The 26,686-nt window shown below is 45.3% G+C and overlaps 1 protein-coding gene across 2 annotated transcripts in view; it reads right to left on the bottom strand.

The window, feature by feature from the left end:
• Positions 1–1,065: 1,065 nt before the first annotated feature.
• Fermt1 (FERM domain containing kindlin 1) overlaps positions 1,066–26,686 on the bottom strand; it is a 39,268-nt gene continuing 13,647 nt past the window's right edge. For both annotated transcript variants that reach the window (XM_021651307.2, XM_021651296.2), the window contains exons 7-15: positions 20,186–20,293; positions 19,518–19,649; positions 17,878–17,927; positions 12,376–12,500; positions 11,444–11,550; positions 9,900–10,121; positions 9,235–9,359; positions 5,192–5,333; positions 1,066–3,475 (exon numbers count right to left, since the gene is read on the bottom strand). In XM_021651307.2, coding sequence (XP_021506982.1) covers positions 3,302–3,475; positions 5,192–5,333; positions 9,235–9,359; positions 9,900–10,121; positions 11,444–11,550; positions 12,376–12,500; positions 17,878–17,927; positions 19,518–19,649; positions 20,186–20,293 — 1,185 coding nt within the window. In that variant the 3' untranslated portion in view covers positions 1,066–3,301. The remainder of the gene's footprint in view (positions 3,476–5,191; positions 5,334–9,234; positions 9,360–9,899; positions 10,122–11,443; positions 11,551–12,375; positions 12,501–17,877; positions 17,928–19,517; positions 19,650–20,185; positions 20,294–26,686) is intronic.

Raw genomic sequence — 26,686 nt, 5'->3', positions numbered from 1 at the left:
CTCACTGCTGAATAAGCTTACACTTTCTAGTTCTTTCTGAACTCTGGCTGGCTGGTTCAACTCAGCTGTTCTGGCTCAAACCTGACTTCAAGATGACTGGTTCAAACTTGCTTCTCACCGAATGGCTCTGCTAGGCCTCCAACTAACTCTGGCAATTTGTTCTAATCTTCTGGTTCCTTCTTATTCTCTGGTGTTAATGTCTTCTTTACAAACTCATGAACAAACTCAACTCCACCGCACTGCACTCACTCAACCGCCCGAACTCAGCTCCACTCAACTGAACTGACTGAAATTTTCTGCCTCCCTCTCTCTGCACTGCTAAGTCACCTCTTTCCTGTCTGTTCTAATGAGAATTGGCTATATCCTATCCCTGACTTATCCTGTTAAATCTTTCTCTGATTTATCACTTTGTCTGTCCCTCAGTTAGACATTAGTTTGAAATTAAAGGTGTGCTTACTAAGGGTATGTCTGTACTCCAGACAAAGGGACTAAAGGTGTGTGCTATGTCTGCATTCCAGCCAGATCACACAGAACTAGAAGGTCTTTGGATGTGATAAGAGCAGCCATATTGCTGGATTAAAATTCCTGTACTGGAGGTTGGGGTCTGAGCCAGGTGTTTTCAGGTGACTTAGTGTTTCCATTGCTATAATAATAATAATAAAAAAAGTCTGTCCTAGTTACAGTTACTTGCTATGATAAAACACCATGACCAGAGGCAACTTGGAGAGCAAGTTATTTGATTTATACTTACACATCACTGTTTATCACTGAACGAAGTCAGGACACAAGCTCAAAGAGGGCAGGAAACTTGAGGCAGGAGTTTATGCTGAGTCCAGGGAGGCTGCTGCTTACTGGCTTGCTCCGCATGGTTTGCTTAGCCTGCCTTCTTATAGAACCCCGGACCACCATTCCAGGGATGGCACCACCCACAATAGGCTGGGCCCTCCTGCATCAATAACTAAGTCAAAAAATCCTCTACGGACAGATCTTGTGGAAGAATTTTCTCAATTGATTCTAGCTTGTCAAGTGGACATAAAACTAGCTAATACAATCAATAAAAGAAACTTGGAAGGAAAGACTTTATTTCATCCTTCAGACGTACTACAACATGAAGGGAAGTCAGGGGAGAAAGGAATCCACTGTCAAGATTGACAGCAGGCCACCGTGAGTGAAGATGCTCAAGGGCCCTCATGGAAATGTCAGCCAACCATGAAAAGCTAAGGAGGAAATGATCTGAAGGACTGGGCTCGGGGAAACTAGGGAAGCTGAATTGTCGCTAGGATGTGTAATCAAGGTCACAGTGGCCAGGGTCTGGCTCTAGCATGGGGATGATTTTGTTTGGGAAAGGGTCTCATTCCGGAGCCCTCCCATTAAACGTGTGTACACTGTACTCAGTCTAGGGTAGCATCCCCAGGTTTACACTAAGTCCTATCTAGGCTCCACATGGTAGAGCCCAGGACAGCAGAGGAAAGACCACCACGTTTACTGCTTGTGCTAGCATTGGTGTCTGCACAAAACATTCCAAATCAAGTTCTTCCTGATGGGAGCCAGAGCTTCCAAATGCCTAAAGCACTTCTGAGCCAAGCTGAGCCTCAGGAATTGGGCGGGTACCTGGAAGGCTCGTGAGTAGACAGCTCTCAGGAGAGGCTGAACAAAACCTCCACAAGGTTCTTTGGCTCAGTCTGTGCTCTCCAGCCGGGACGGTCTCCTGACTCCTGGAATTGCAGAACTCTCATTTCCCTCGTGGCTTTGTTGGGAAACAAATCTACGCTGAGGCTTGAGGCTCTCTGGGCTTCATCCAAACTCCTGAAGCCTGCAGCCTAGGAGGCTGGTAGCGTTCAGGTAAAGCTCTTTCTTTATCTGCACAGTTTGAGCTCGTGGGGAAGGAGAAGGCTGTGTATGAACAAAATAAAACATCTCCCTTTGTCGCCGATGCTGTATTCCTCCTTCTTAAAACTTCAACAACAACAAAACCCCAAAACCAGATTAGGGCATTTAGGCAGCTGTCAAGAGTTTATGCTTGAGCTGGGCAGTGATGTCACCACAAAAAGCAGCCTCCAAGAGTCTGTTATTGTCTTTGAAGATGTTTAGGGAAAATGGCCAGAATCATCGAAGCAGAGTCCGCACCCAGAGCTCTGTGGAGCATTAAGAAGAGCAGCCTTACCACTCAGAGCAGCCGGAATCAGGAAGTGGCAGCCGATAGTCCCCAGAACTTCAGCATGGCGGGGGGTGGTGTGTGTGTGTGTGTGTGTGTGGCCTCTAGGAACAGATTTAACCTCCTTTCCTTACTTGCCTGGAATGGAGGTCTGATTGGCTGACTGGAATTGGAATCCTGCCAGGAGTGGGTGGTTTTTTTTTGGTTTTAGAGTAATTTTTAATTGTGTGTGTGTGTGTGTGTGTGTGTGCTTGGCATGTGGATGTGAATGCAGGTGCTCACGGAGTTCAGAAGAAGGCCTAAGCTCCCTGGTGGCCACTTGGAACTCAGTTATGGTCCTCCTCTGGAAGAGCAGCAAGCCCTCTTAACTGCTGAGTCATCTTTTCAGTTTCGTGGCAGGTGCTTTCCATTAGCAGAGAGCCGAGCCTGTCATGGATCTTGGCTAAGAGTGGGCTCCCTGTATCCCTTCAGCACCCATGTCTTTAAGGACTTCAATGTGTCCATGGGATTCCCTAGGAATGGAGCTTCTAGGGTCAGCAATAACAGGAAGACCAATGATTAGACCAGATGGTCAGTGGTCACCCTACCCAATGTGACAGTCCCTGTAAACTGATGATGCCGAAGACGACTGTAACCCTGCTGCTCCCTGCTCATCTCTTTGACCTCCAAAGAAAAAGTGTATCGAGACTCCCTCTGGCTTTCTGGCAAGATGAGAGCGATGATGAGTTTTGTGAAGGAAGGACCTGAGGTTGTGGAGTGAGATTTGTACCTGCTGCAGTCACTTCTGTCCTTCTGCTCTCATTGCTGACTTACCAGGAGGCATATAAACAGAAGGTCAGCTAGCTGCTGGTCAGTACATACGGTGCCTGCAAAGCCACAGAACTGGTGTGCCATGCTGGGCTTAGAGCAGGCACTGAATGCCCTGCCCGTCTCTCCCCAGCCACTTTACAGGATGAGCAGCAGGAGCCCAGTCTACTGCTGGCAGTGGAGGCAAAGTAAGGAAAGGGACGGGCTGGCAGTGTGTTCAGACGAGGCAAGGATGTACATTGTGGTAGTCTGGAACCTACACACTGGGAACGCCACAGATCCTACCCATTCCGAGAACCCCGAGGTCCATGGAGGCCAAACAGGCCCGCTTGCTTCACTTTAGTCCTGACCGCCAGTCAGTTTGTGAAAGAGGTCCTCGTCCAGCGTTTCATTTTGGTCCTTGGATCGGGTGGACAAGAAAATGTAGCCACCGATGTACTCATGCACAATCTTGCAATCTGCACTTAGGCAGGTGAATGCGATAGAGACGTTTTGGTCAAACTCGATCGCCACCTGGAAAAGTAAGCCACAGATAAACTTAACTCCCGCAAGGAAGGGTGAGAAGGCAGCTGTTCTGCCGGAGATAGTCCCCAAAGCTGAGGACTGGCTATTGCGGTCCCCCAAACAGAGAAGATAAAACCTGGCTTCCTGAAAAAATGCCTTTGCTCTTTGCGCCCTCTTGTGGTATCAGCTCTGATGTGTGCCTGGTAAATCACTGGCTCCCTTTCCTCCTTCAGAGGCTAAGAAGGTCCCTATCACTCCCTGTGTGGAAGGCCAGGAAGCTTTTTGGATTTTTTAAGATGAGGCCTCACTGTGTGTAGCCTAGGCTGGAAGCCCTGAATATGCAGTGATCCTCCTGTCTCAGCCTCCAGAGTGCTAGGATTACAGGCGTGAGCAACCGCTGTGGGCTGCAAACTCTTTAATGGAGAATAAAAGGCCTTAGCTTCCCAGCAGCCATTGCCTATTATCCCTTCCTCCATGAAAGTTGTAAGAACCAAACACTAGAAGACTTAGAGAATGGACCGTTTTCACGCCCCCCCCCCCCCGCAATTCCTTGCAGAACTTCACAAATGACTGACACTCAGTCCCCACTCCTGGACAGTTCCTAGCTGCTTTCTTTCTGCTCACGTGTGCTGAACAGTTAACACTGCTGAGAGGAACCCAGCATTCTGAGAACTACTGCGGGTCTTTTCCTGCTCCTTTATGTTGCTGGTGTTCTTTTAGAAAAACGAGAGTGTAAAAGGAACCCCGGGAGATAGATTCTTTTGTATTTATTTTGGTGTGTGTGTGTGCATGCATCTGTGTGCATTCATGTGGAGGTCAGAGAGATGGTCAAGTGCTTTCCTCTACCACTCTACTTATTTAATGCAGGCTGTGTCACTGAACAGAAGCTCCATGTTTGAGCTAGGATGCTCAGCTAGCCTGGCATGGGCCTGACTGCACCCTTCACTGCTGGGGTTACATGCATTTACAGTTGTGCCATTAAGGATCCAAACCCAGGCCACTCATGCGTTCTTAACCACTGAGCTGTCTCACAGTCCACAAGACAGATTCTTATACCAGGGGCATCAAGCTGTTCTGTGTCATCAGTCGGGTACCACGGTATCTCTTAGCTTTATCTAGAATTTTCTATGATGTACGCTTGGCATTGGCCTAGTTATAGTCCCTAGGATGGAAAATGATGGCAGCAGTTACTGTGGGCTCGAGAGCTTGTCTCATAGGACAGGACAAGCTTTCCTTGGTCCTCTCTAGGCATCTCTGTTGCTCCCTCAGCTCTTCCCCTCCTGGGCCTGTTCTCTGGGTGGGCACCGGAGCCTGTAGGCCCACAGGCTGTTCTAGCTCTGGGCAGTCAGATGAGGATTTTATGGATTTGTTTGGGTAGGGTTTCATCTACGGTAGTTTTGGTAAGCAATGATTGTGCTCAATTGTATGTCATCCTATGGTGAGTTTATGAAAATGGAACCAACTGCATCACAGTTTTATAATCTGTCTCTATGGGAAAGCTTCCCCCAAGCTAAGCCAATTGGCAGTGCTAACTGAGGAACTCTGGGTCCAGAGGTGTTAGGAAACCATCCAGAAATATATGCTGGTATGTTAGTAGGCAGTTATCACGTTTGTGGCTCTGGAGTTCTAACTCTAAAGGCACCTTTAAAAAAATCAGGGTGGAGCTGAATCTCTGAGAATGCGCATTTGTGCGTGAGCTTGGAACATCGGAAGCCTCGGCCTCACCTGCCGGATTTCCCAGTTGACATTCCACTGCTTCATGTTGGCGAATCTCCACGTTGTAATTGGAATCCCAGTGACTGCATCGATTCTAATCAGCCTGTTATATGAAACTCCCAGGACGTCGTCTTTCTTGCTCCCTTTAAATCTGAAAATTAAGGGAACAACTGTTATTCATATACTATTTCTTTGAAATCATTTATTATTATTGTTTGTATGCATGATGTACATGTGTGGGTGCAAAACACATGTGTGAAGGACAACTTTATTGTGTCAGTTCTCTTCTTCCACCCTAATGTAGGTTCCAGGGAACTCAGGTCACCAGGTTTGTGCAGCCTTTACCTGCTGAGCCAGCTCACTGCCCCCACATACAGTTTCTTAAGGGTCATCTCCTCACATTTCTAAATTATCTCGGAAGAAAAGACAATAAGCAACTGGCTTCCCAAAGGAGGCCTCTTTTATGGTGATAAAGAGGACATGAGGAATGGGAGAGAATTAAGGCTTTCCTGAGAAGGTCAAACCACTCCATACAAAATTAGCACCACTGTGTTCTAGGCCTAGGGGGTAGAATATGCCTGGCCAGCAGAGAGTGAAGACCATGAAAAAGTGAAGTCATGTGCCAGATAAGACAACAGAAGAAAGCAAAGCACAACAGGGAGTTCTAGCATGAGGTTATCACCACTTCAGATAGAGGTCAGAGAAGGAGGTGACAGAACCAGATTTGATGCCTGGGGGTGAGGGAGCTACATGGCTATCTGCAGGAATATTCCAGGCAGAGGGTACAGCCATTTACACGTATGAGTATAGTTAAAGCCTGCCAGGAGGTCGGGGGGTGGGGAGTCAGGCAAAGTATTAAGGAGGGCACAGGAATGGCAGAGCACTAAGCTGTGAAAACAGTCTGGGTGGCACAGAAAGGCTCTAGGTGGTTTGGAGCAGAGGCTTAGCATGGACTGTCTTCAGTTTTACAAGAATAACTGTTGCGCTGTCTTGGAAGAGAAGGCTAGAGGCAGGCGGAGCAGGTAAGGTCGCCCAGGCACTGCCTAGGTGGTGGTGATGGTGAGATTCTGTGCGTGCCTCGAAGGTAGAGCTGGTAGGATTTGCCACTCGACATGATGTCAGTGCAGCAGAGACCGCAGGGTCAAGAATGACTCGGGGCATGTCTGCAGGAGGAGTTCTCACTTAGTGAGGTGCAGAATAACTCAGGAGGAGCAGTTAGGGGGGGGAGTAGGAGTTCTGGACATAGTGAGATGGGATGCCAGTGCTTTAAACACTCTGATGTTTGGATGGGTGAATCTGCAGGTTAAGAGAGGGTTCCTGGCTCGAGATACACATCTCAGAGCAATCAGTTCCTTAAATAAAGGAACACAAAGGAATGGCTGAGCCCTGAGAAAGTGAGAATAGTTTGGGGAGTGGTTTAAATCTTATGGGTTTGTGTACTGCAGCATTATAAGAAACTGGGAGACAAGAATGAACCAGGAAAGATTAAAAGAACCGGCCAGGGAGAGGGGGCTAACCAGGGAGAGCTGCTGTGTTGAGATTCGAGGTCCCGGAGGAAGGCATGCTTTACAGTCAGAGGGTGCTCAGAAGTCTTGGGGCACAAGGACTCAGAGTTAGCCACTGGACTCAGCGGAGGGCAAGGGTAAAGTGCAGGTGGCCATGATGACAAGTGGCAGGCTGTGGCGTGGAGAGGGTGGTGCTTGGAGTGGGTTCAAGGCGAGACAGAATGTACAATGCGCTTGAGGAGTTCTGCTGGAAAGGGAACTGACACGGGGCAGCAAGGGAAGATGCCAGGACTGGAGGCTGATCTCAGTGTGGAGAGAGAAAAATCCCAACCGGACAAGCCACTTTCTATCTTATCTCCCACCTTTGATTAAAACTGGGCTTACCTTTCTAGGATCAATTCTATACTTTTTCTTATTCGTCCTGTTACCTTAAGTCTTTATTTTGAAACAACAACAAACAAACAAACAAACAAGAAAACAAACAAATTTTTTAGAGACAGGGGCCTATGTGGTCCAGGCTGATTCTCTTGCCTCATCTCTCAAGGCTGGGTTTGCAGGTCGACGCCACTATGTCCAGTTTTACGAAATATGAGGGAATTGAACCCAGAATTCTGTGCATGCTAGGCAAGCGCTCTACCAGCTAAGCTGCACTTCTAGCTCCCTCCGTGTTTACTCTCAGAATCTGACACATGGAAACCCTGTGGGCAGCTTCCAGGAAGTCGTGATGCACAGATCCAGTTTTCTGGGGACAGCCAAGTCCCTGCTGCTGCCTGTCATTTCACATATGGGGTCTGTTCCACCTCTTCCTTCTAGCCCTGTTCTAGCCTTGGGAAGTGCAGAAACCTATATTTTGGGCTTCTGTCTCAACATCTTTATAAATAAAATTTGGAGGTTACAGGTGTAGGCGCTGAAGGGGTAAACAGGCGAAAGGAGAAGTCATGTGGGGAGCAATCATCCTGGAATGTCTGCGCAGGGCCTGCACACTTTATAACTAACTACCACATGGCTCACACTGTTTCTCGTGGGATTTGCTCCACCATGTAGGTCCCGACAGCCCCTAGCATGGCCCCAGGCTGCCTCTTGGGAAGACCGATGCAAATGCTGAGGGTCAGAAGCTAGCGTGGGAAGAGGATGCCTGGATGCTGGGCCTGGCTGTCTCAAGTATCCCTGCTTTTTGCTGTGTGCTGACCTCTGAGTTACAGGGAAGTGTGCGCCATGTGTATACACAGGTACACATGTGTTATGCTCCTAGGTGAGCAGCCAATACAACTTTGTCGCCTCTTTTTTCCTTCTCTGTGCTTAGGGAGGAACCCAGGGTCTTTGCCACTGCACTCCATCCCTAGCATCTGATGCTTTCAGATAATGTCCGGCTGTGTAGCTCAGGCTAGTCTTCATGCTAGCTTTAACACACAGAGGTTCCTTGCCCTTGTCTTGATTGAGAGGCTAATAAGGGCATGACAACATGTGCCATTTCCCTTACTCTTCTCGTGGTGGAGAATAAAGCAGAAGGAATTGTTCTTTTGGGACAAAGAGTATAAGCAAAAGTTAAATGAGATGTGAACAGAGAAAAGCATGAACATATTCCCTTGCTAGCAGAGGCAGGGGGAACCAGATCTTTGGAAACAAGCAGGGAAATGCACTTCTGTGTGTAACAGCATCTTACAATACAAGCCCATCAGCCTCAATCTGAAATGAGACTGTAACATTCTGCTTGCTGTGCCAGAGGAGAAAGCATACACTTTGCTTAATTTCCAGTTTACCTTACTTTAAAGAGTGGGCTCAGTTGGCAAGAAACAAAAACAAACAAAACAAAAACAGTACTTGAAGTTGGGGAAAATGACTGGAGGGATCTGGAGAGAAGGGAGTGGCTGAATGTGGGTTGGATTAAAACATCCATTTTTGTTTAGCCTGTCTGTGGACACATTTTCAAGTTTCCACATCCTACAGCGGACACAGCCATCACACTAGTACAGATTACCAATGTCAGTGTCCCTGACTATCCAGTAAACTTAGACAAGTCATGTAACTCTTTCTTTTTTCCATAGAAGAATATGTTCTCATCTGTAAAATACGAGAAGGTAAGAACAGGTGAGCCACACACGGGGCATTCAGGCCAGCAATCTGCCGTGATCCACAGGAATGGGGTCTGTATCTGAAAAGGCTGGAGAATGCATTCCGAGTGTTCCCTAGGACTGTCTGGAAACCCTAGACTCTAGAAAGCCGCACAAGGCCACACCGTGAGACACGTGACAGGAAGAGAGACCTGACATGAAGGGAAGTCACAGGTGGCACAAACATTCTCCATCTAGTTTGGCACAGGCGGTTAGCCTAAAGGAACACAATTTCTTTGTAAAATCTGAACATTTCCTTTCCTACGTCCAGCTGAGGTATGGGAGATTCTTAAGGCCAGTCAACATCCTGGCGCTATTTGTGAAAATGGCAACATTCTAAAGAAGAAGAATTTGACTTTCTAGACTGAGAGCAAAGCAGGCTTCGGGAAAGCCGTCAGGGTTGAAGGGAGGTGGGCCGAATGGACCCGGGAATCACCTGACAAGGTAGTAGGTGAGGCCGAACTCAGGTAAGGACTGCCAGGCCTGGATGAACTGCAGTTTGGCTTCCACCAGGGGCATCTGGGCCACGCTGTGCTGAGCTTCGAGGATCCGGGCTGCCAGCTAAGCAGAAACGGGAGATATGAGGCTGTGCTTCACGCTCTACTGGCTGCTCTGTAGCCACCCTTCTCGCTGAGGTCCCCAGGGAACAGTAAGAACAGGCCTCCACTCCACGCAGACCGACCAGTCTGCTAGTTAACTAACTAATCAATTCACTCTTGTCTGTCTGCAAGGTTGTGAGAATCCTAGAGTGGAGGCAGGGCCAGGATCAGTCACCACATACACACTTCTAATGTCCGTGCCGATGGCTCTTTTCAGTGTTGATGCCACTGGAGTGCGTTCACCCGCGCAACTTTTAACCCTCACCAGGAGAAGTATAATTTTGATTCTTATTTTGTAGGGAATAAATAGTTTCATCCTTAATTAGGTTCAACCTGGGGCAATTACTATATTCAATCAGCAGTAAAATGATTTCTAGCAAAATCGACAGTGATTCGGCCACATTTTCCACCACCCAGTTGAATCTCTCCAGTAACCCAGTTTTCACGATGATGGCCTTAATCGGACGAGTCCCTGTACACAAACACCCAAGTAGGCGAGAACCTGTTTAGTCTTGTGCTTTTTCGCACAGCGAGGCGATACTAAGCTTTCTGGGTTCATGTCCATGCTGTCGAGACTGGAGGCCGCTGGCGGGGACGAGCTCCGGTTCTTCATCTTCAGAAATGAAAGGATGCTGACGACCTCTGGCTGGTAGGAGCTGTCTGCCATGGTTTTCCCCTTCGATGCCAAGATGCAGGCAGCCATCCACCGGGCATATTGATCCTCCTGTCACAGAAACCAGAGTGCGTGGAAGCAGGTCCTCCTGTGGGCCGCCTTGCTACAGACACAGCAGAGGTTGGCTCTGTAGCTGATCATAGCCCAGAGGGTAAGCGGCAATAGAGACCTTAGACTAGCATATAAAGCTCTCACCTCCCAATCAGGGAGAGACGTGTGATGACACACGCTCTGAGTGGCTGTTAACCATCGACTGTGCCGGCCACGAGAGCTTGCGTCAGCTTGTACCACTCTGCACGGGAACTTCGGGTGCAAAGGAGTCCCGAGCAGTGCAAATGAAGCCTCAAACTTCCTGAGAGTTTCATAGATACGATTTCCATATTCATAACATGGCTGACATACATGATGAAAACACACACACACACACACACACACACACACACACACACACACACACCAAAAAACAAACAACAGAAAAATAAATAAATAAATACATAAAAAATCCACACCTGGCTGTCTGTATCGTTTGTAACGTCATCCATGCTCGGTAAAGATTCTAACTCTCAGGAGGCTCAGGACTTTGGCTGGACCTTGAACCAGGCAATGACAGTTTCTATTACGCTTTAATGCCTGCGCCAGTTGGCCTGGGATCCAGAATAAAATCAGCTCAAACTGAAGCAAGGAGCCAAGCACAGCTAGACCTGTAATCCCGTCATACGAAGCCAGCTAACATTGCTTGGAACAAGACTCCCCCTGCAGAAATTCAGATGTTGCTGGAACATCAGTGCCACACTACCAGCCGTGTTTGTCACAGAGCAGCAGCTTTGGAAACCACCTCTATGGACTGATATTTATACAGCTCGATAGAGGCACCCTCAGCTTTGCAGGAATGTGAGAACATGGTTTAACGACCATCTCCCTTTCAGTACAGAATTCAATACGTTACATAGAGTATTTGGTGATTTGCTGTGACACAGGTTTTGTTGGGTGGCTTAGCCAGGTGCAGGCTAGTGCACATGCTCTGGGGGCCTAAGGTAGCCTAAGCTGGGATGTGTGTAGGTGTTTTAATGCAGTTTTGGCCGAATGGTGATTTTCATTTATGATGTGTTTATGGGATCGAACCCATTATATGAAAACCAAGTCTTTGTGTGTTTTGCTGTTTATTTATTTATTTACTCACTTATTGTGTGTGGTGGGTAGGCACACGTGTGGATGGGTGGAGGAGCTCAGAAGACAAGCTGGGGTACAGTCCTGGGGATTGAACTCAGGTCATCCAGTTGGCAGCAGGCACCTTTACACACTGAGCTGCCTCACCAGCCCCTGCTCTGAGTCTTAATACAAAGGAAGCGAGGAGATTCAGTGACTTTACTTACATGGTCGCATCTCAAATACACTTCATTCATTCCATCAGCAACAGGGATTAGTAACTTGATTCCAAATTTTCTCCCCGCTACATTCACATCGGGCACAATTTCACACCCTGAAAAACAAAAAGCACGGACAAAACTGAGTGCTGAGAAGTCTGTTGTAATAAATAACAATGTATATCTACAGCCAAGATTGACCACAAGTCAAAGCCAGAGGAACAACCAATAACAGTAATTCAAGAAAAACTAAGCAGGTTTATAAGCAATATGAAAGAAAAAGAAAACAAATTTACTATTTTGCTTCATTTTAGTATGATAGTGGCTATCTTGTTAGGAATAATTATACAATATATAATTTTATATATAATTTTTTCTTTTGAGACAAGATTCCAATGTGTCCCAGGCTGGCCTTGAATCTGCTGTGTAGCTTAGGTTGCCCTTGAATCCACAGTCCTCATGCCTCAGGAGCTTATCCTTAGTCCTGGTACAAATACAAAATTCAAAAAAGATCAAAGCAGAAGTGACTTTCTGCTACAGTGACAGCAGAGCTGAGCACGGTGGCTGATAAAGTAACTCAGGAAGCAGAGACAACAATGCACTCACAGTCACTCTGACATTAGAATGGGCACTAATGTAACTAAGAACGAAACACAACATTTCTTGGCATTTATTTTTTCTTCTGTAGTGCTTGGGATTGAACTAGGAACCTTGCACAAAGTAAATGCTCTAGCACTGAGCCACACTCCCAACCTGGACACAACTGCTTTTGAGTTAGAAAGCCTCACAGGCTGGGTGAGAAGAGCTATCACAGCATGCTGACCCTGCTCTGCGATGAGAGGAGCCGGTGTTTGGCAAGCAGCCAGGCTCAGAGGTTCTTCTGAATCCCCTGGGAACCATGTTTTCAGTCTGTGCCACAGTGAGGTGCAAAACACTCTTACCTCTAATGTTTAGTTTTTCTATTGGCTCTCCTTGTTCAAGTTCCTTATTTTTAAAGTAGGCTATAGATGTGTCTTTAAAGACAAACCAGTACTGCTTGAAAGCTTTTAACATTAGCTTCTTGGGTCTGCAAATTAAAGTACAGCAAATATTTAAACATCAGAACATCAGAACTGCAGAACACATTACTGCACTGCACTACTAAAAACATTAAGCCAATCCGGGCAGCGGTTTAATTCCAGCACTTGGGGGGGGGGCAGAGCCAGGCAGATCTCTGTGAGGCCAGCCTGGTCTACAGAGTGAGAGTCCCAGGACAGCCAAAGCTACACACAGAAACCCTGTCTCCAAACCAAACCAAACCAAACCAAGAACAACAACCCATTAAGCCTACACAAAAATATAAAGTGAATGGAACATTCAGACCATTTCAAGAGCGCTGTTACTTACCCAAAACCTCATGGATTTCTCTTATCTCTTAACTGTGATAACTGAATTGTGATGCCATAGCCCCCCCCGTACAAATATTTGTCAAGACAAAATTACTAATTTCAATCTTCTCTGAAGTCAGTCACTTACTTAGGAAAGTTAAGTAGAATAGGCTGATTTTAATATTTTTAATAAGTAGATTTCAACTCACTGTAGCTCTTGAATTAGAGAATATTTAACATGGAAATATGCTACCAAATTTTAAAAGCATTCAGACTTTTTATTTTCTTTTATGGTTTTAAAGACTGAACCAGGACTTGGCACACTAGACAAATACTTCCACAGGACTACCCCCTCAGTCATTTTTGTTTTTATAAAACTGCTTTACTGGGAGGGGGTAGTGGAGGGGAATGAATGAGAAGAAAATATAATGACACTTACGTAGGAAGATGGCATGATGCTTTGTATACCAGTCTGAAAGTTACTGAAACACTGTATTGAGGTATGATCGACATGTAAAGAGCTGTGTATACTTAATGTATAAATCTGGATAGCAATATGAAATTATTGCCACTAAGGCCATATACATGTGTGAAGCCTGTCAGAGCTTTCTTGTGCCCTCCTTGTATCTATGCTCTTTAGTTCATGAACAGTTAATTTTCTCAGCAAATCAGAGGAGTGTGCTGTAGAACCCCCAGGACTTACTGATCTAACGGAATCTCTGCATCCTTTACTCATCACCCATTTCCTTCTTATTCCAGACCACGCCCCCATGCTACCCTCTGCTTCACAATTTCATGTTTGAGATTCACATTTGTCTGTTAACGCACAGCATGATTACTGGCAACAGGGTAACCACGGAAAAGCTGCAGACTATTTTTGAAATGTTATCTTTGGGGGCTGGAGAGTAGGCTCGGCAGTTAAGACCACTTGCTGCACCCACAGGACAGCTCATACCATCTGTGGCTCTATTTCCATGGGTCCAATGCCCTCTTCTGGCCCCTGTGGGTACCAGGCATTCACACAGCACACATACATACATACATCCATCCAGAAAATCACTCATATACATAAAGTATGAAAAAAATCTAAAAATGTTATCTTCACAATATTACTATCTTCCAAAATCTGATTATGCTATCACTATTTAATAATCGCTTGTTCCTTCAAGAAGAAATCAGCGTGTTTATTGGTTTGGAAGCATATGGTGGCTTATAAGTGATGATGTCATAAGTTTGGGATACTTATTTTTGAAAAACAAAATGTTACAATACAACTTACAGGCATTTGCCTACATGAAGTAGTGAGTCCTCCCCCCTTCCCCCGAGTTTTTGTGACAGGATCTCTCTGTGTAGCCTTGGCTGTCCTGGAACTCGCTCTGAGGGCCAGGCTGGCCTTGAACTCAGAGATGCTTGAGTCTGCCTCATGAGTGCTGGGATTAGAAGTGTACGCCACCAGCACCCAGCTGCCATTGAGTCTATGGTGGGACCAAGCATTCATGATCATTTCCCATTTATTTATGAAGTATTGCAAAGATCCTGGAATAGTTTAAGACTCTTGTCTTGTATAGCTTAATGTAAATATAACTAGAAGTCCCTTGTGGTGGTGGCCTGCCTGTAAATAACTCAGTGAACAAATTTTAACTGCAGCATTCCTACTAACTGTTCATGGGGCCATGTTTTCTGCTCCAAAGTGGCACTGGTAGCAGTGGTCACATCTTGCGCTTTGTCATACTGCCTGTCCTCATGATGTCATGATGTCTAGTAGTGCCGAGACTTACAAATCTGCTTTTCTCAAATGGGAATTCTTAGGATCATGCTTGTTTGGGGTATTTATGACCTATATGGAGCAGACTTGACAGCTTTGATTACGTGCTCTCTTAGCGCTACCCAGGCCAATTCCCATCTACACTGGCTGTTCATGTGACACGGTGGGGCTGTCACCTCTCCATCATTCTCCAGCAGGAAATCTGTCCTTTTCCTCTGATCTTACAGGCTTTCCCTTATCAACAACTGGTTTATCAAGATTTACCAATTTAATGATTTATCTTGACTGAGATCCAAGACCCAAGAATTTAAGAACTTTCATTTTCAAGATTTACAAAATATTCTTAAGTAATCTCTCTTGAATGTTTCATCCTTCCCAACTGTTTCTTCAAGAAGACCCAGTAGACACAAGTCAGGCCTCTTTAGTGCATTTAAGTAATATTTTTAATCTATGCTGTTAGTATTTGGAACACAACCTGCTCCTGGGTTACCCAGCAACTTATGATGTCATCATGTTGACAGGTGGCCACACCTGGAAGGTGTGGTTACCTTGCCCCTTAAAGGGATGACCCCGACTCTCTCTCTTACACTCTCTGTTCTCTTACTCTCCTCTCTTACTTTCTCTCTCTCTCTTTCTCTCTGTGTCCCTTCCCTTTTCTCTCTCTCTCTCCCCATGTCCTGCTCCCCCTCCCTCCTAATAAACTTCTTGCAGAGAGTATCGGTTGACCAGCCTCATGATTTTTAACATATGCCTTTTTGGATTTTCTTTGGTGGTATTGAATAATTTGATGGCTAATATACTGAAACAATTAAAAATTTTATTTTGAGTCAGGTTCTCACTCTGCAGCCCGGCTGGCTTCAGACTTGCAGCAATCCTCAAGTCTCTGCCTAGCAATTTAATATTTTTATGATACACATTTTGTCTTCAAAATTGCTTCTTAGATCAGATCCTTTCAATAATTCGTTTCTGTTTTGCTAGAATTTTTACTTTTAAATTTACTGAATGGTTATAATCATATCCACTAGTTTCTTAATCATCTAAAATTATGATGTCATCCAAATTATTATATTATATAATTATTCTATTTTATAATTATTACTGGCCCACCGACTCACATGGCTATGATTGTTAATGGGAACTCACACCATTTTCCACATGCAGTGTGCTGGTTTCTCTCTCTGAGTATTTTCAGAGCTGCAGTTGCTAAAGCTTCATGGGTCTTGTGGTCCAAACCAGCTTCAGTTCCGATTCCCTTGTCATTTATCTCAACCTGCATGAATCACGAGCCCTGGCTGCGGTTCCACAGAGAGGCTTTCTGTGTCCCACAGCCTGCATTGCGCGATGACTTCCCTTCTGCCTCCTCCAAGTGACCCATAGTTTCCTGTTTTGTGTTGGGCGGAGAAGACAGTCCTTGGAGTTCCCACCTTTCCCTGGGCGCTTCTGTCTGGCTTATTGCTTCATGTGACCTGTAGAGCTAAAAGCTGAAACACCAGCCCCAGCCAGGTGTGGTGGTACACACCTTTAGCCACACCACTAGGAGGCGGGGGCAGACAGATCTCTCTGTGAGTTTGAGTGGAGCCTGGTCTACATCACAACTTCCAGGTCAGCCAGAGAGAGCTACAAAGTGGCCTGTCTCAAAACAAATGATCAGATCAATCAACCCAACAGATAGCAGCCCCAGGCTCCACGAGCCCCTTTCCTGGGCAGGTGCAGTTTCCTTTGTGGAACTCGGTCTCCTCAAGTGGAGACTTCTCGGTCACTTTATGCACACTTTTGTGGACTGCATGTATTTTACATGGCACTCATGTGTGCTTCTAGCTACTGGCATGTGCATCAGACCCAATGTCATCTTGCTGGAAAGTGGAGCTCACTGTTCAACAGTGATAGTGGGCACGCCAGGGTTTGTTTAGAAAATCAATAAAGAGCTTCCCTGTAGAAAGAGTAAATAGCCATCCTCAAAGGACTGATCCTCTGTTCTCACATCAACGACGCCCAGGGAAGTGCAGGGCCTTCTGAATACTCTGTTAGCTCTATTCACTCTCTGGTCCTCTTCCCTTTCTCCCCCACCTCTCCATCCCCCCTCCCACATCACCCCTCACCTTCCTTTCTTCCATTCTTCTATCCAGAAAGGCTACATATTATATTTCTATGTAGTAAATTTGGCGGTGTGAGACCTTTGCTAGATAGTGTCCATTCAAGCAGGACAATCTTAGTGATTCTAGCTATAAGTGACAGCTAAAGCCACCAGGCAGCAGAACTGAGGAGGACAAATGTCACTACCAACATGTCATCTCTTTGTAAAACGCCAGAGCAGCTACAAGAAGGGGTCTTCTTCATTTGTGAAAACTAAATTTCTTTGTAAAATAATTATGCATATTTTATAAAGCCGCATCAAATTACTCTTTCCCCCTGAAGCTCTGAGTATAATTAGACTGTTCAGTTGTATTTACAGGTACCACACTTATTACCACAACAGAAGAGCAAACAAACAAATACTAAAAACCCAGTGACAATTATCACCTTTGGACCCTTGCTTCTACTATAGACCACATTTACCATTCAGTTCTTGCAAGTCCTTCTTGGCTTCTTGTATTGTCAAAAGCAACTTGGCATTCCCCCTCCCCCACACCAGCTGCTGCAGTGAAGTACTGGCTTGTCAAAAAGTCAATAAACCATAAAGTGACACAGTGACTGCCTTGTTTCTTTCAACCAGCCACTCCTTGGCACTATCACAAAGGTGGCCACCCTTTAAAGCAAACAGAGACCGTGGCAGATTGACCAGCACCCAGCAGGTGAATGGAGGCGACCCCTCCCCATAAGCCCAGGGACAAAGTACTAGGAAGAAAACAATTCTTTCACTGCTAAACAGCTCTTACTCAGATGGTGTCAGAGTCCTGAGCCTCCCAAGGCACACCCTAACAGAAACGCCATTGCTGTATGCGTGTTCAGTCTTGCTGAACCGCTCATGTTTCCCCCACTGGTCTGTGAGCATGCATGTGCCGGGCCCTCTGCTAAATTCTTCAAATGCCCCTATTTATCCAGCGCTCCGGGCAAACTCGAGAAGAGGACACTCCCACTTTACAGCACAGGAAACTAAAGTCCAGAGTCTAAAAACTGCACTCAGCGTGGCCATGGCATTTGGTGGGGGAGGGGCCGCTGAGGTCCAGCCCTCTATTGTCTTATGCCAAAGCCCATAACTCAGAGCCGACCTCTGACCTGTGGACCTGCCCCTGTATGCACTATGTCCCATCCCAGACCTTACTTGTGAGGGTCTGCTCCAAGGCACTCTTTGGCCATTTCAAGATACTTACCTAAATAATTTGAGATAATCTGCGAGTTTAGGGATATCAGTAATGTCCTCCTAAGGAGAGATGTAAGAGTTAGCAGCCGGGACTTCACAGATGGCCCTGCCAGTCCACACCCGCGTCACCCAGCCTGTCAGGCACTTGCCACAGAGAGTTTAAAATCTAAATCAATTAAAATGAGAGGAGAGAGCGAGCTCCTCAGTCACAGGGACCACGGTAGTTATCTCTGGGAGGGGGAGAGGGGGAGAGGAGTGGAAACTAGTGAGGAGCATGCAGGGCCCCTGGGCAGGTGACAAAGTCCTGTTTCCCGATTCTGGATGATGACTTGGTCGGCATCATCAGCTTGTTAATACGTATACTTGTATGTTTTTTTACTCTGTGAGGAAATCAATTCATACTTCTTATACCTATACATCATCCAAGTTAGAAATTTGAGTTAGAAATGATGACGTCAGTGTGTGAACAGATCTTTTCTAATTTTTTTAGGTTAATTTGGGTTAACTCTAGTAATATCCAGGTCACTGATTAAAGCTGAAAGTTCATTCCAAGGTGGCGGTTGATGGCTGGCTGAAGCATATAAAACTACTGAGGGAAAAAGGAAATGTCTCATTTATTCCAAGAAGGATTAACTTCCTGTTACATATTCCGCGTAGGTGGCAGGCGAAAACAAGCTCCAAAACCAAGCCTTGCTTGGGGAAGGCTCTGCTTTGTGTATTAAGTATTTGCTCTTCCATGAAACCCACTTCCCATTTTAAGGCAGTTATTGTTAGAGAACTAACAATGAATGTGTAAAAATGTAGTGGCTCATTCTCAGTGCTCAGGCAGATCCAGTTTTAGCGAGCCCACTGCTTGGATTCAATGTGATTAAACCGGTAATCATTCCCTTGGTTGAAGAGGTTAAAACAAAAGAGAAGTGCCCAGTGAAGAGTCAAACCACTGAGGCATTGCAATGAAAAGGCTGCCATCCAAACATCTCTGGGGAGAGACGAGGGTGATAACTTGTTTTTTCCCTTAGGTGTGACTAGAAGGTTTTAGTGTCTAGGAGTGTCTGATGATATCCTGGAGCACCGGTTCTCAACCTTCCTGACGTTGTGACCCTTTGATACATTTCCTCATGGTGGGTGGACCCTAGCCATAAGTTAATTTTTGTTGCTACTTTATAACTGTACTTTTGCTACTGTTACAGATTTTAATGTAGGTATCTGATCCATAGGATATCTGAGATGTGACACCTGTTTCAGGGTCACAACTCCCAAAAGGGGTCATAACCCACTGGTTGAGAACCACTGTCCTAGAGCAAGGCCTTCTCTCCTGTCAGCCTTATTGAGGGCAACGTATGACCAGACACTAAGGCTTTCAGAGCTTCTTCTTCATCCTCAGCTGTGTCCGGGCTGCATGGCCCTTTCTTCACCAACTCCATGTTGGAGCCCATTGTAATTTCCCCACATACTATGCCGACTGATCCCAGGAAGAAATACAACCACAAAAGCTCCCATTGGTGATGATAAACTTAACATTCCCTTGCAGAGCTAACCCCAGAAGTGGCCGTTCTTGCTAACTTTGAGTTTCTCATGTGGAAGAAAAATTTCTCTTACTCCCAATCTGCATTTGCAGGACAGATTCTGAGCTAACAGAAGCACTCATACCAAAGCGTTGTCAGCCTTTCCGCCTTCAAGGGTCACTTCCAAACTCGTCAGCGCGGCTTCTACTTCATCGACCTCAGACTTTGTCACAAAGTCCTGTATTTCTGCACACAGCGACAGTTTGCTGATATGATACTAAAACATAAACAGAAGTTTTATTTCTATTTAGTTAAGTGATCATGTTTTTGAGATAGGCTCTTGCTAAGTTGTCAGGCTGTTCTCAGACTCTCTAGGTAGCTCCTGTTTCAGCTCTCTCACAAGCTGGGCTTGCAGGACTGCCCTATACCACCTGGCTCAAGACAGAGGTTTTAGAAATGGGATGGCCACAAACGGATCATTAACCATCTCTTCTTCTGAACACCTTCTGGAAGGAGGTCTGTCTGTGCAGGAAAATGACATCTAATTAAAGTAATTTTGAGATCTACTGTTAGTTGTGGTCAAACTTAGTTCTGCATTGCCGCTGTGCGTGTGGGAGCCAAGTGACGGGAGCTGCAGAATAGATGCCTTACATAGATAGCATGCACGCATGTGTAGACTGTGAGGACCATTTTACATAGAAACCCATTCTCTTCCCTTTCATTCATTTCATCAAAGGTACAAACAGAAGGCTTTAACCAGAACAAACTAAAATTCCTCCCCTCCCCCAAGAAAAGCTGCAGATATCCCATAACCTGCAGGGCTGCAAAGATCAGCATTTCTTCTTCTGTGCAGTCGATTTCCTCCAAGAGAACAGCCCACCTGGCTTGCTCGTAGAGCTGGTTTATTCGGACAGCGTCATACTAGAGAAAGAAACAGATATATATGTGTGTGTGGGGGCACCAATTTATAGTCCACGGTGCAAAAGTTCTTGAATAACTGAGGCCGTCCCCTGTGAATCACACACTCTAATGTCTAGCTCAGGCAAATGAGAGGAGACTGCTATCTCCCCACTGCCCCGCTCCTTTGACTTCTGGGGTCAGAAGGCACTTTCCCCAAATATTTCCCAGAGCTTTTTCAAGCAGCCAAGTGAATCCAGCCTAGGTAGCATGATTTTTCCTCTCTTCATCACTTTCTATTGAATGTAAAAACATGCACTACATGATAGGTAGTCAAAGAGGAAGCTGCTTTTCAAACTCTGCCATTCCAAGAATATGACAGGAACTTTTAAAATGGAACCATATACCAATTCTTTAGTAAACTAGAGGAAGTAATTAATATTCAAGCACTGACAAGACAACTCTGAAAAAGAACCACATTGAAAGACACTTGTACCATCAGACATCAAATACAGAAACCACAACAGCATGGTATTGGCTTAGGATGCACTAATGCAAGAATGCACGTACACACACACACACACACACACACACACACACACACACAATTTACTAGAAAGTAAAAACATTACACACAGTATGGAAAATGCATGCGTATTTGGGAGAAAAATCCCAAACAAGAAAAAAAAATACACATGAACTGGTGCATGATTTAAATATACAAAACCTCAATGGGGTTCCACCTCACACCCCTATGGTGGTTCTAACCTAAAAACCAGGCAATAACTGCAGGAGGTGAGGATGTTGTGTGGTTAGAACACAACCACAGCTGGCTCTAACACGGGACAGAGGAACCAGTCACAAAGAGTAGGAGCCAGCAATTCCTTTGAGAAAGTGAGAGCAAGAACCCAAACAGATACGTGGACTTATTTACAGCAACATTGCCCATAGCAGCCAAAATGCTGAAGCAATACAAATGCCGTCAACAGAGGAGTAGATGAAAAATGGAGTATTTGTCTGTGTGGTAGTTTGAATAAGAATGGCCCTCATAGGCCCATATGTTTGAGTACTTATTCTCCAGTTGGTGGAACTGTTTGGGAAAGATTCTCATTGGAGCAGGTGTGTCATTGGGGTAATTTGAGGCCTCAAAGCCCATGCCATTCCCAGCTAGCTCTTTTCCTTCTTTCTGCTCCAGTGCCATGCCTGCTGGCTTGCTGCTGTGCTCCCCAACCTGATGGGCAGGACTCACCCACTAAAACTGTAGGCCCCAATCAACTTTTTTTTTTTTTTTAATAACATGCCTTGGCCATGGTGTTTTGTCACAGAAATTGAAGAGCAACTAAGATACTGGCTTAAAGGAAGGGAAGTATCTACCTCTCCGTCTGTCTATCTATCAATAGTTGAACAATTCTGTGAATACGTAAAAAAATATTGAACTGTGCATATTGTGTGAGTGAATTTATGGTCTTTATATGGTTGGAGGAAGCCTTCTGCTTCCTTTCCTTTCTCCCCTATTGTCCTTCCCCAATTCTTCCTGATTTTACTCTATCTCTTTGGTATTGGGATTAAACCTCGAACCTGGAGCATGCTAAGAGTATGCTCTACTGCTGAACCTCACTCCCTGGGGAGGAGGTTCAATGTAAGACAAGATGCCTCAGCTTTATGATGTATTCGGTAGACCTGACACATAAGTTAAACACTTACAATGAAAAATACATTTTAAAATAAAGATGGAAAGAACGTACTTTTGTAAATAGAAAAGTCAATATCCGTTAAATACAAACCAGTCTCATGAATGAATACAAAATCAGACAGTCTAGGAGGATACAGAGAAAACATAAGCAGGTGTCCCAGAGAAAATCAAACAGCCACTCAAACACTGGGAAAGTTGCACTATAAAAAACCAGGGAATTCAACTGACAGAAGATGACAGAGTCCCTGTTCTTTCAGAGCGGAATCCCTTTCAGGTGTTGATGGCAGTGAATGCTGTGGGCTGAGGAGCAGCTGGTACTTGTAGCAATGTGTTCACTAGGAAGGCTATCTAGACACAACCCTTAATTCTTGCACTTTGATGAGGATCTAGACAGAGACGCAGGCACTCACGGGCATTCTGGGAAGAACGCTCTCCCTATTTGGATCCCATCAGTCTACGGGTCAGTCGTTCTTGGATTATGTTTCAGTTGAGAAAAGAGCAAATTAGACTATTACTGACATGAATGGCAGCTCTGATAAGGTAAAAAGATGCAAGTTCAAAGCATGTAAATGTTCCCATCTACACAGGGAAAACAGGCCTTGGAAATCTGGCAAAATACGTAAGCATGTGTGAAGAATGTGCAGAGACGGTTAGCCAAGAAGTTGTGGTTGCCTGTAGGCACCATAGCAAAGGATGGTTTCCCTTCCTTTGTTCTTTTGAAATGAGTTTACTGTGTATACTTCTTGTATGTAATTAGGGTTTGCAACATGAAACAATGGTATAATATGGGTTATAAATTGGATCTGTGTGTGAAAAGAGCAGCTAACATCAGAAATAATAATGTAGCAAAACCCTGCAGTACATACATGCATACTTCTCACGGTCCTCATGTCCTACACGGAAACTATAGAATTATTTATCCTGCTGTCTGCCACTTTCTACCCTCTGACCTATATCTCCCTATTGTCTATCTACCTGAACGGTGCTGCCCTTGTTTATACTGTAGCTTGATGTGTTTTTATTTTTTATTTTTTACTCCTACTTCTTCTATTTTTGGAGTCCAAGTACAAGGGTGTGCTTTATTTTACTTGGCATATGTGTCCCCCAGACCCACCTGTGTTGTGACAAATGGCAAGATCTCTTTTAAGGTCATTCACATACACATACTCAGAACTTCAAAGAACCTATCCATGCAAGCTAAATACTGTTTCTATTCTAAACAATCCCTCTTTACATTTGACTGAGAAAATAACCTCAGTTGTGACAGAATATGTCTAATGAAATCTGCCTTGACCATAAGATGTACAGTTTAGTGGCAGAGGTACGTCCATAATGTCACACAACCACTATCACCATCATAGACTCTTCATCTTGCAAGACCAAGAGTCTAGTCTCCTTAAACCATAGTTTCTATGTTAGGTTCTGTTTGTTTTTAGGAAATGCTTTCTGACTTCTTTGTGTGTGTGTATGTGTGTGTGAATGTAGCATGTGCTTGTGTGCTGTATGGACATGCATGTGTGTAGGTGTGTGAGAGAAGGCCTAGGGGGTGTGTTGCTATCCTCTTCTATCCCCCTCTGCCTATTCCTTTGAGGCAAGATCTCTCTCTGAACATGGAGCTCATGGCTTTTCAGCTTGGATGGCACCTAGGACACCTCAGTGGCCCCTGTGTTTGCTCACTTCAGTGCTGGAGTGACAGGCATGCGTGAGAACATGCCTAGTTAGCTACTTGGGTTCGAGGATCTGGGCTCAGGTCTTCATGTTGTGCGGCAAGCACTCTTAATCACTGGGCCACTTCTTCAGACCCGTGTGAATTTTGCATGGGGTATATACACTATACTATCTACTTGAAAAAAAAACAAAATTGATAAAACATGAGGGAGGATTGAAAAATACCCAGAGCACCTTAGCAGACTCATCGTGAGTTGATTAACACTGACGTATTTTCCCTTTTGCATTAATCTTACGCCTGTTAAGAGCAGAGGCAATGGGGGATGTGAAGCAAGCCCAAAGCAGCCAACAGCACTGATAAGGTCTGTGGGAAGCAGACGTGCTGTGTTGACATGTTCCTTCTCTCCACTTCTAAAGCTTTTGGGAAAGGCAGACAAATGCAGAGCCGAGAGGGTGGGACTTAGGAGGTGAGGGCACTGAGACCCTCAAGAAAATCTGTCTCTGTTCTGTGATCTGCAAAGACTCCTTAAGAGCTGGCTGGGGACCCCCACCCCTGTGGAAGTAAACAGTGGCTCTACATCACCATTCACAATGGCTCTACATCACCATTCACAAGAGGCCTGTGCAGACACAATCAAGTGCCCTCACCGAGCTGGAAAATGAATGAACAAACTGCAGTCTTCTCACACAGGAACCACTTAGCAACAAGAAAAGCATGATGCCTTATGAACATGCCAGGTGAACCTGACACGACCAGTGTTCATCAGCATGGAATTTCTAAAGGTTTATTTTATTTATTTATTACATATACAGTGGCCTGCATGCCAGAAGAGGGCACCAGATCTCATTATAGATGGTTGTGAGCCACCATGTGGTTGCTGGAAATTGAACTCAGGACCTTTGGGAGAACAGCCAGTGCCCTTAGCCTCTGAGCCATCTCTCTAGCCCCCAGCATGGCAGTTCTAGAAAGGGCAAACAGAAGGCAGACCAGGTGGGGTTAAGGTCAGAGACTCACTGAAAATAGACCTAAGAAAAAGCTTTGGGTAATGGACTGCGGTGATGGTTATACACATGTATACATTTATCAAAACAAAACATAAAACAAAACAAAATCATTGTATTATACACTTTCAGTAGTCATATTATTTTTAACTTACTTTTTGGTGTTTTGTTTTGTTTTTTGTTTGTTTTTTTAAAAAAGGGTCTCAATCAACCCAGGCTGGCCTCCAAATTTTTATGCAGGCCAGGTTGAACTCTTGCTCTTATTGCCACAACTTCTTGAGTGCTGGAATTACAGGTGTGTGCCATGATGCCCGACTTCCAGTGAATGAGTTTTATGGTACAAGAATTATTGTTCAATCAAGACTTGACAACGCATGCTTGCCATATGTGGGCATGTGCCTGCCATCTCAGATATAGGGGAGCCTGAAGCAGGAGGATCACTTAAGCACAGGAGTTAGAGTCTAGCCTGGGCCATGTCAAAACCAAACAAATCCAAAAGCCAGGAAGCCACTACCACACCACACACAAAAGAGAGACCTGTTTTAATTCACACTTTATAGACAATATCTAAATAGTGATGTCAAAATAGTCAAAACTTACATTTGAACAACAAACTGTAAATCTATATGTCTATAAGCCCCTCAGTCCTAGTATATCTGGGTTCTAATACTGCAGGAACTCAAAGGGAGAGGTCACTCGGCAAGGCTTTCCCCTGTCAAAAAGATTTTAAAAGTATAATAAAAGCTCTCATATCTGAACATCTTTACATGCTCCGCAAGCCAAATAAAGTAATTGAACTACAACCATCTGCAGTTACAAGTTAACAGTAAGAGACCAATAGAATCTGGAATAAGATCCTCAATAGGATCTGGGAAAGGACTCGGTGCTGGCCAATTCTTGTCCCTAAAGCTGTCCAGGGATTCTCTATCGGTCCTGCCTGGTCCCTCAAAGGTTTTCCCATGCAGGAACTGAGGCATTGTCTACAGGTCATGTAGGCCTATAATGTTTCTATCTCTGAGAATAATTTTAGCTGTTCTCCATTGATTTAGAAACAGGGTTTTCCTAAGTGGATTGCCGGATAGTTTTATGTCTACTTGACACCAGCTAAAGTCACCTGTAGGCAAGCCTGTAGGGCATTTTCTTAATTAGTGATAATGGGAGAGGGCCCAGCCAATTGTGGGTGGTACCACCCCTGGGCTACCAACCTTGGTGGTCTTGGGTTCTCTAAGAAAGCTGATATAGAGTCTGAGGGAATGGCCAATCAGCTTGAGACCCACCCCCTGACACTATTAATGACATGCTGCTGTGCTTGCAGATAGGAGCCTAGCATAACTGTCTTCTGAGAGGCTTCATCCAACACCTGATGAAAACAGATGCAGAGACCCACAGCCAAACATTAGGCAAAACTCTGGGAGTTCTGTGGAAGAGTGGAAGGAAGGATTAGGGAGCTGGAGGGGTCAAGGACACCACAAGACAACTTACAGAGTAAATTAACCTGGGCCCATGGGTACTCACAGAAACTGAACCACCAACCAAAGAGCATGCACGGGCTGGATCTAGCCCTCTTACACATGTGTAGCAGCTCAGTCATTATGTGGGTCCCCTAACAATTGGAGTAGGGGAAATCTCCGAATCTGTTGCCTGCCTTTGGATCCCTTTCCCCTACCTATGCTGCCTTGTCAGTGTGACAGGATGCAGGATGCGCTTAGGTCATGCTGGGGCTTGATGTGCAGGGTGGATTGGTACTCGTTGGTGGGTATTGGGCAGAGAAGGGGAGAGGGGGATGGTAGGAGGGGGCTGTGAGGGTGGGTTGGGGGGAGAGGAGGGAGGGAGCTACAATCAGGCAATGGAGTGATTAAATAAATAAGTTAATAAAAAAAAGCAGGTTGAGCAAGTCATAAGAAGCAAGCTAGTAAGCAGCACCCCTCCATGGCGTCTGTTCTACCTTCTGTCTCCATGTCCCTGTCCTACGTGAGTTCCTATCCTGACTTCCTTTGATGAACAGTCATGAGAAAAGAATGAGCCAAATAAGCCCTTTCCTCCCCAAGTTGCTT

This window comes from Meriones unguiculatus, chromosome 18, assembly GCF_030254825.1.
Source record: "Meriones unguiculatus strain TT.TT164.6M chromosome 18, Bangor_MerUng_6.1, whole genome shotgun sequence".
NCBI lineage: Eukaryota > Metazoa > Chordata > Mammalia > Rodentia > Muridae > Meriones > Meriones unguiculatus.
This window is presented reverse-complemented; position numbering and strand designations above follow the sequence as displayed.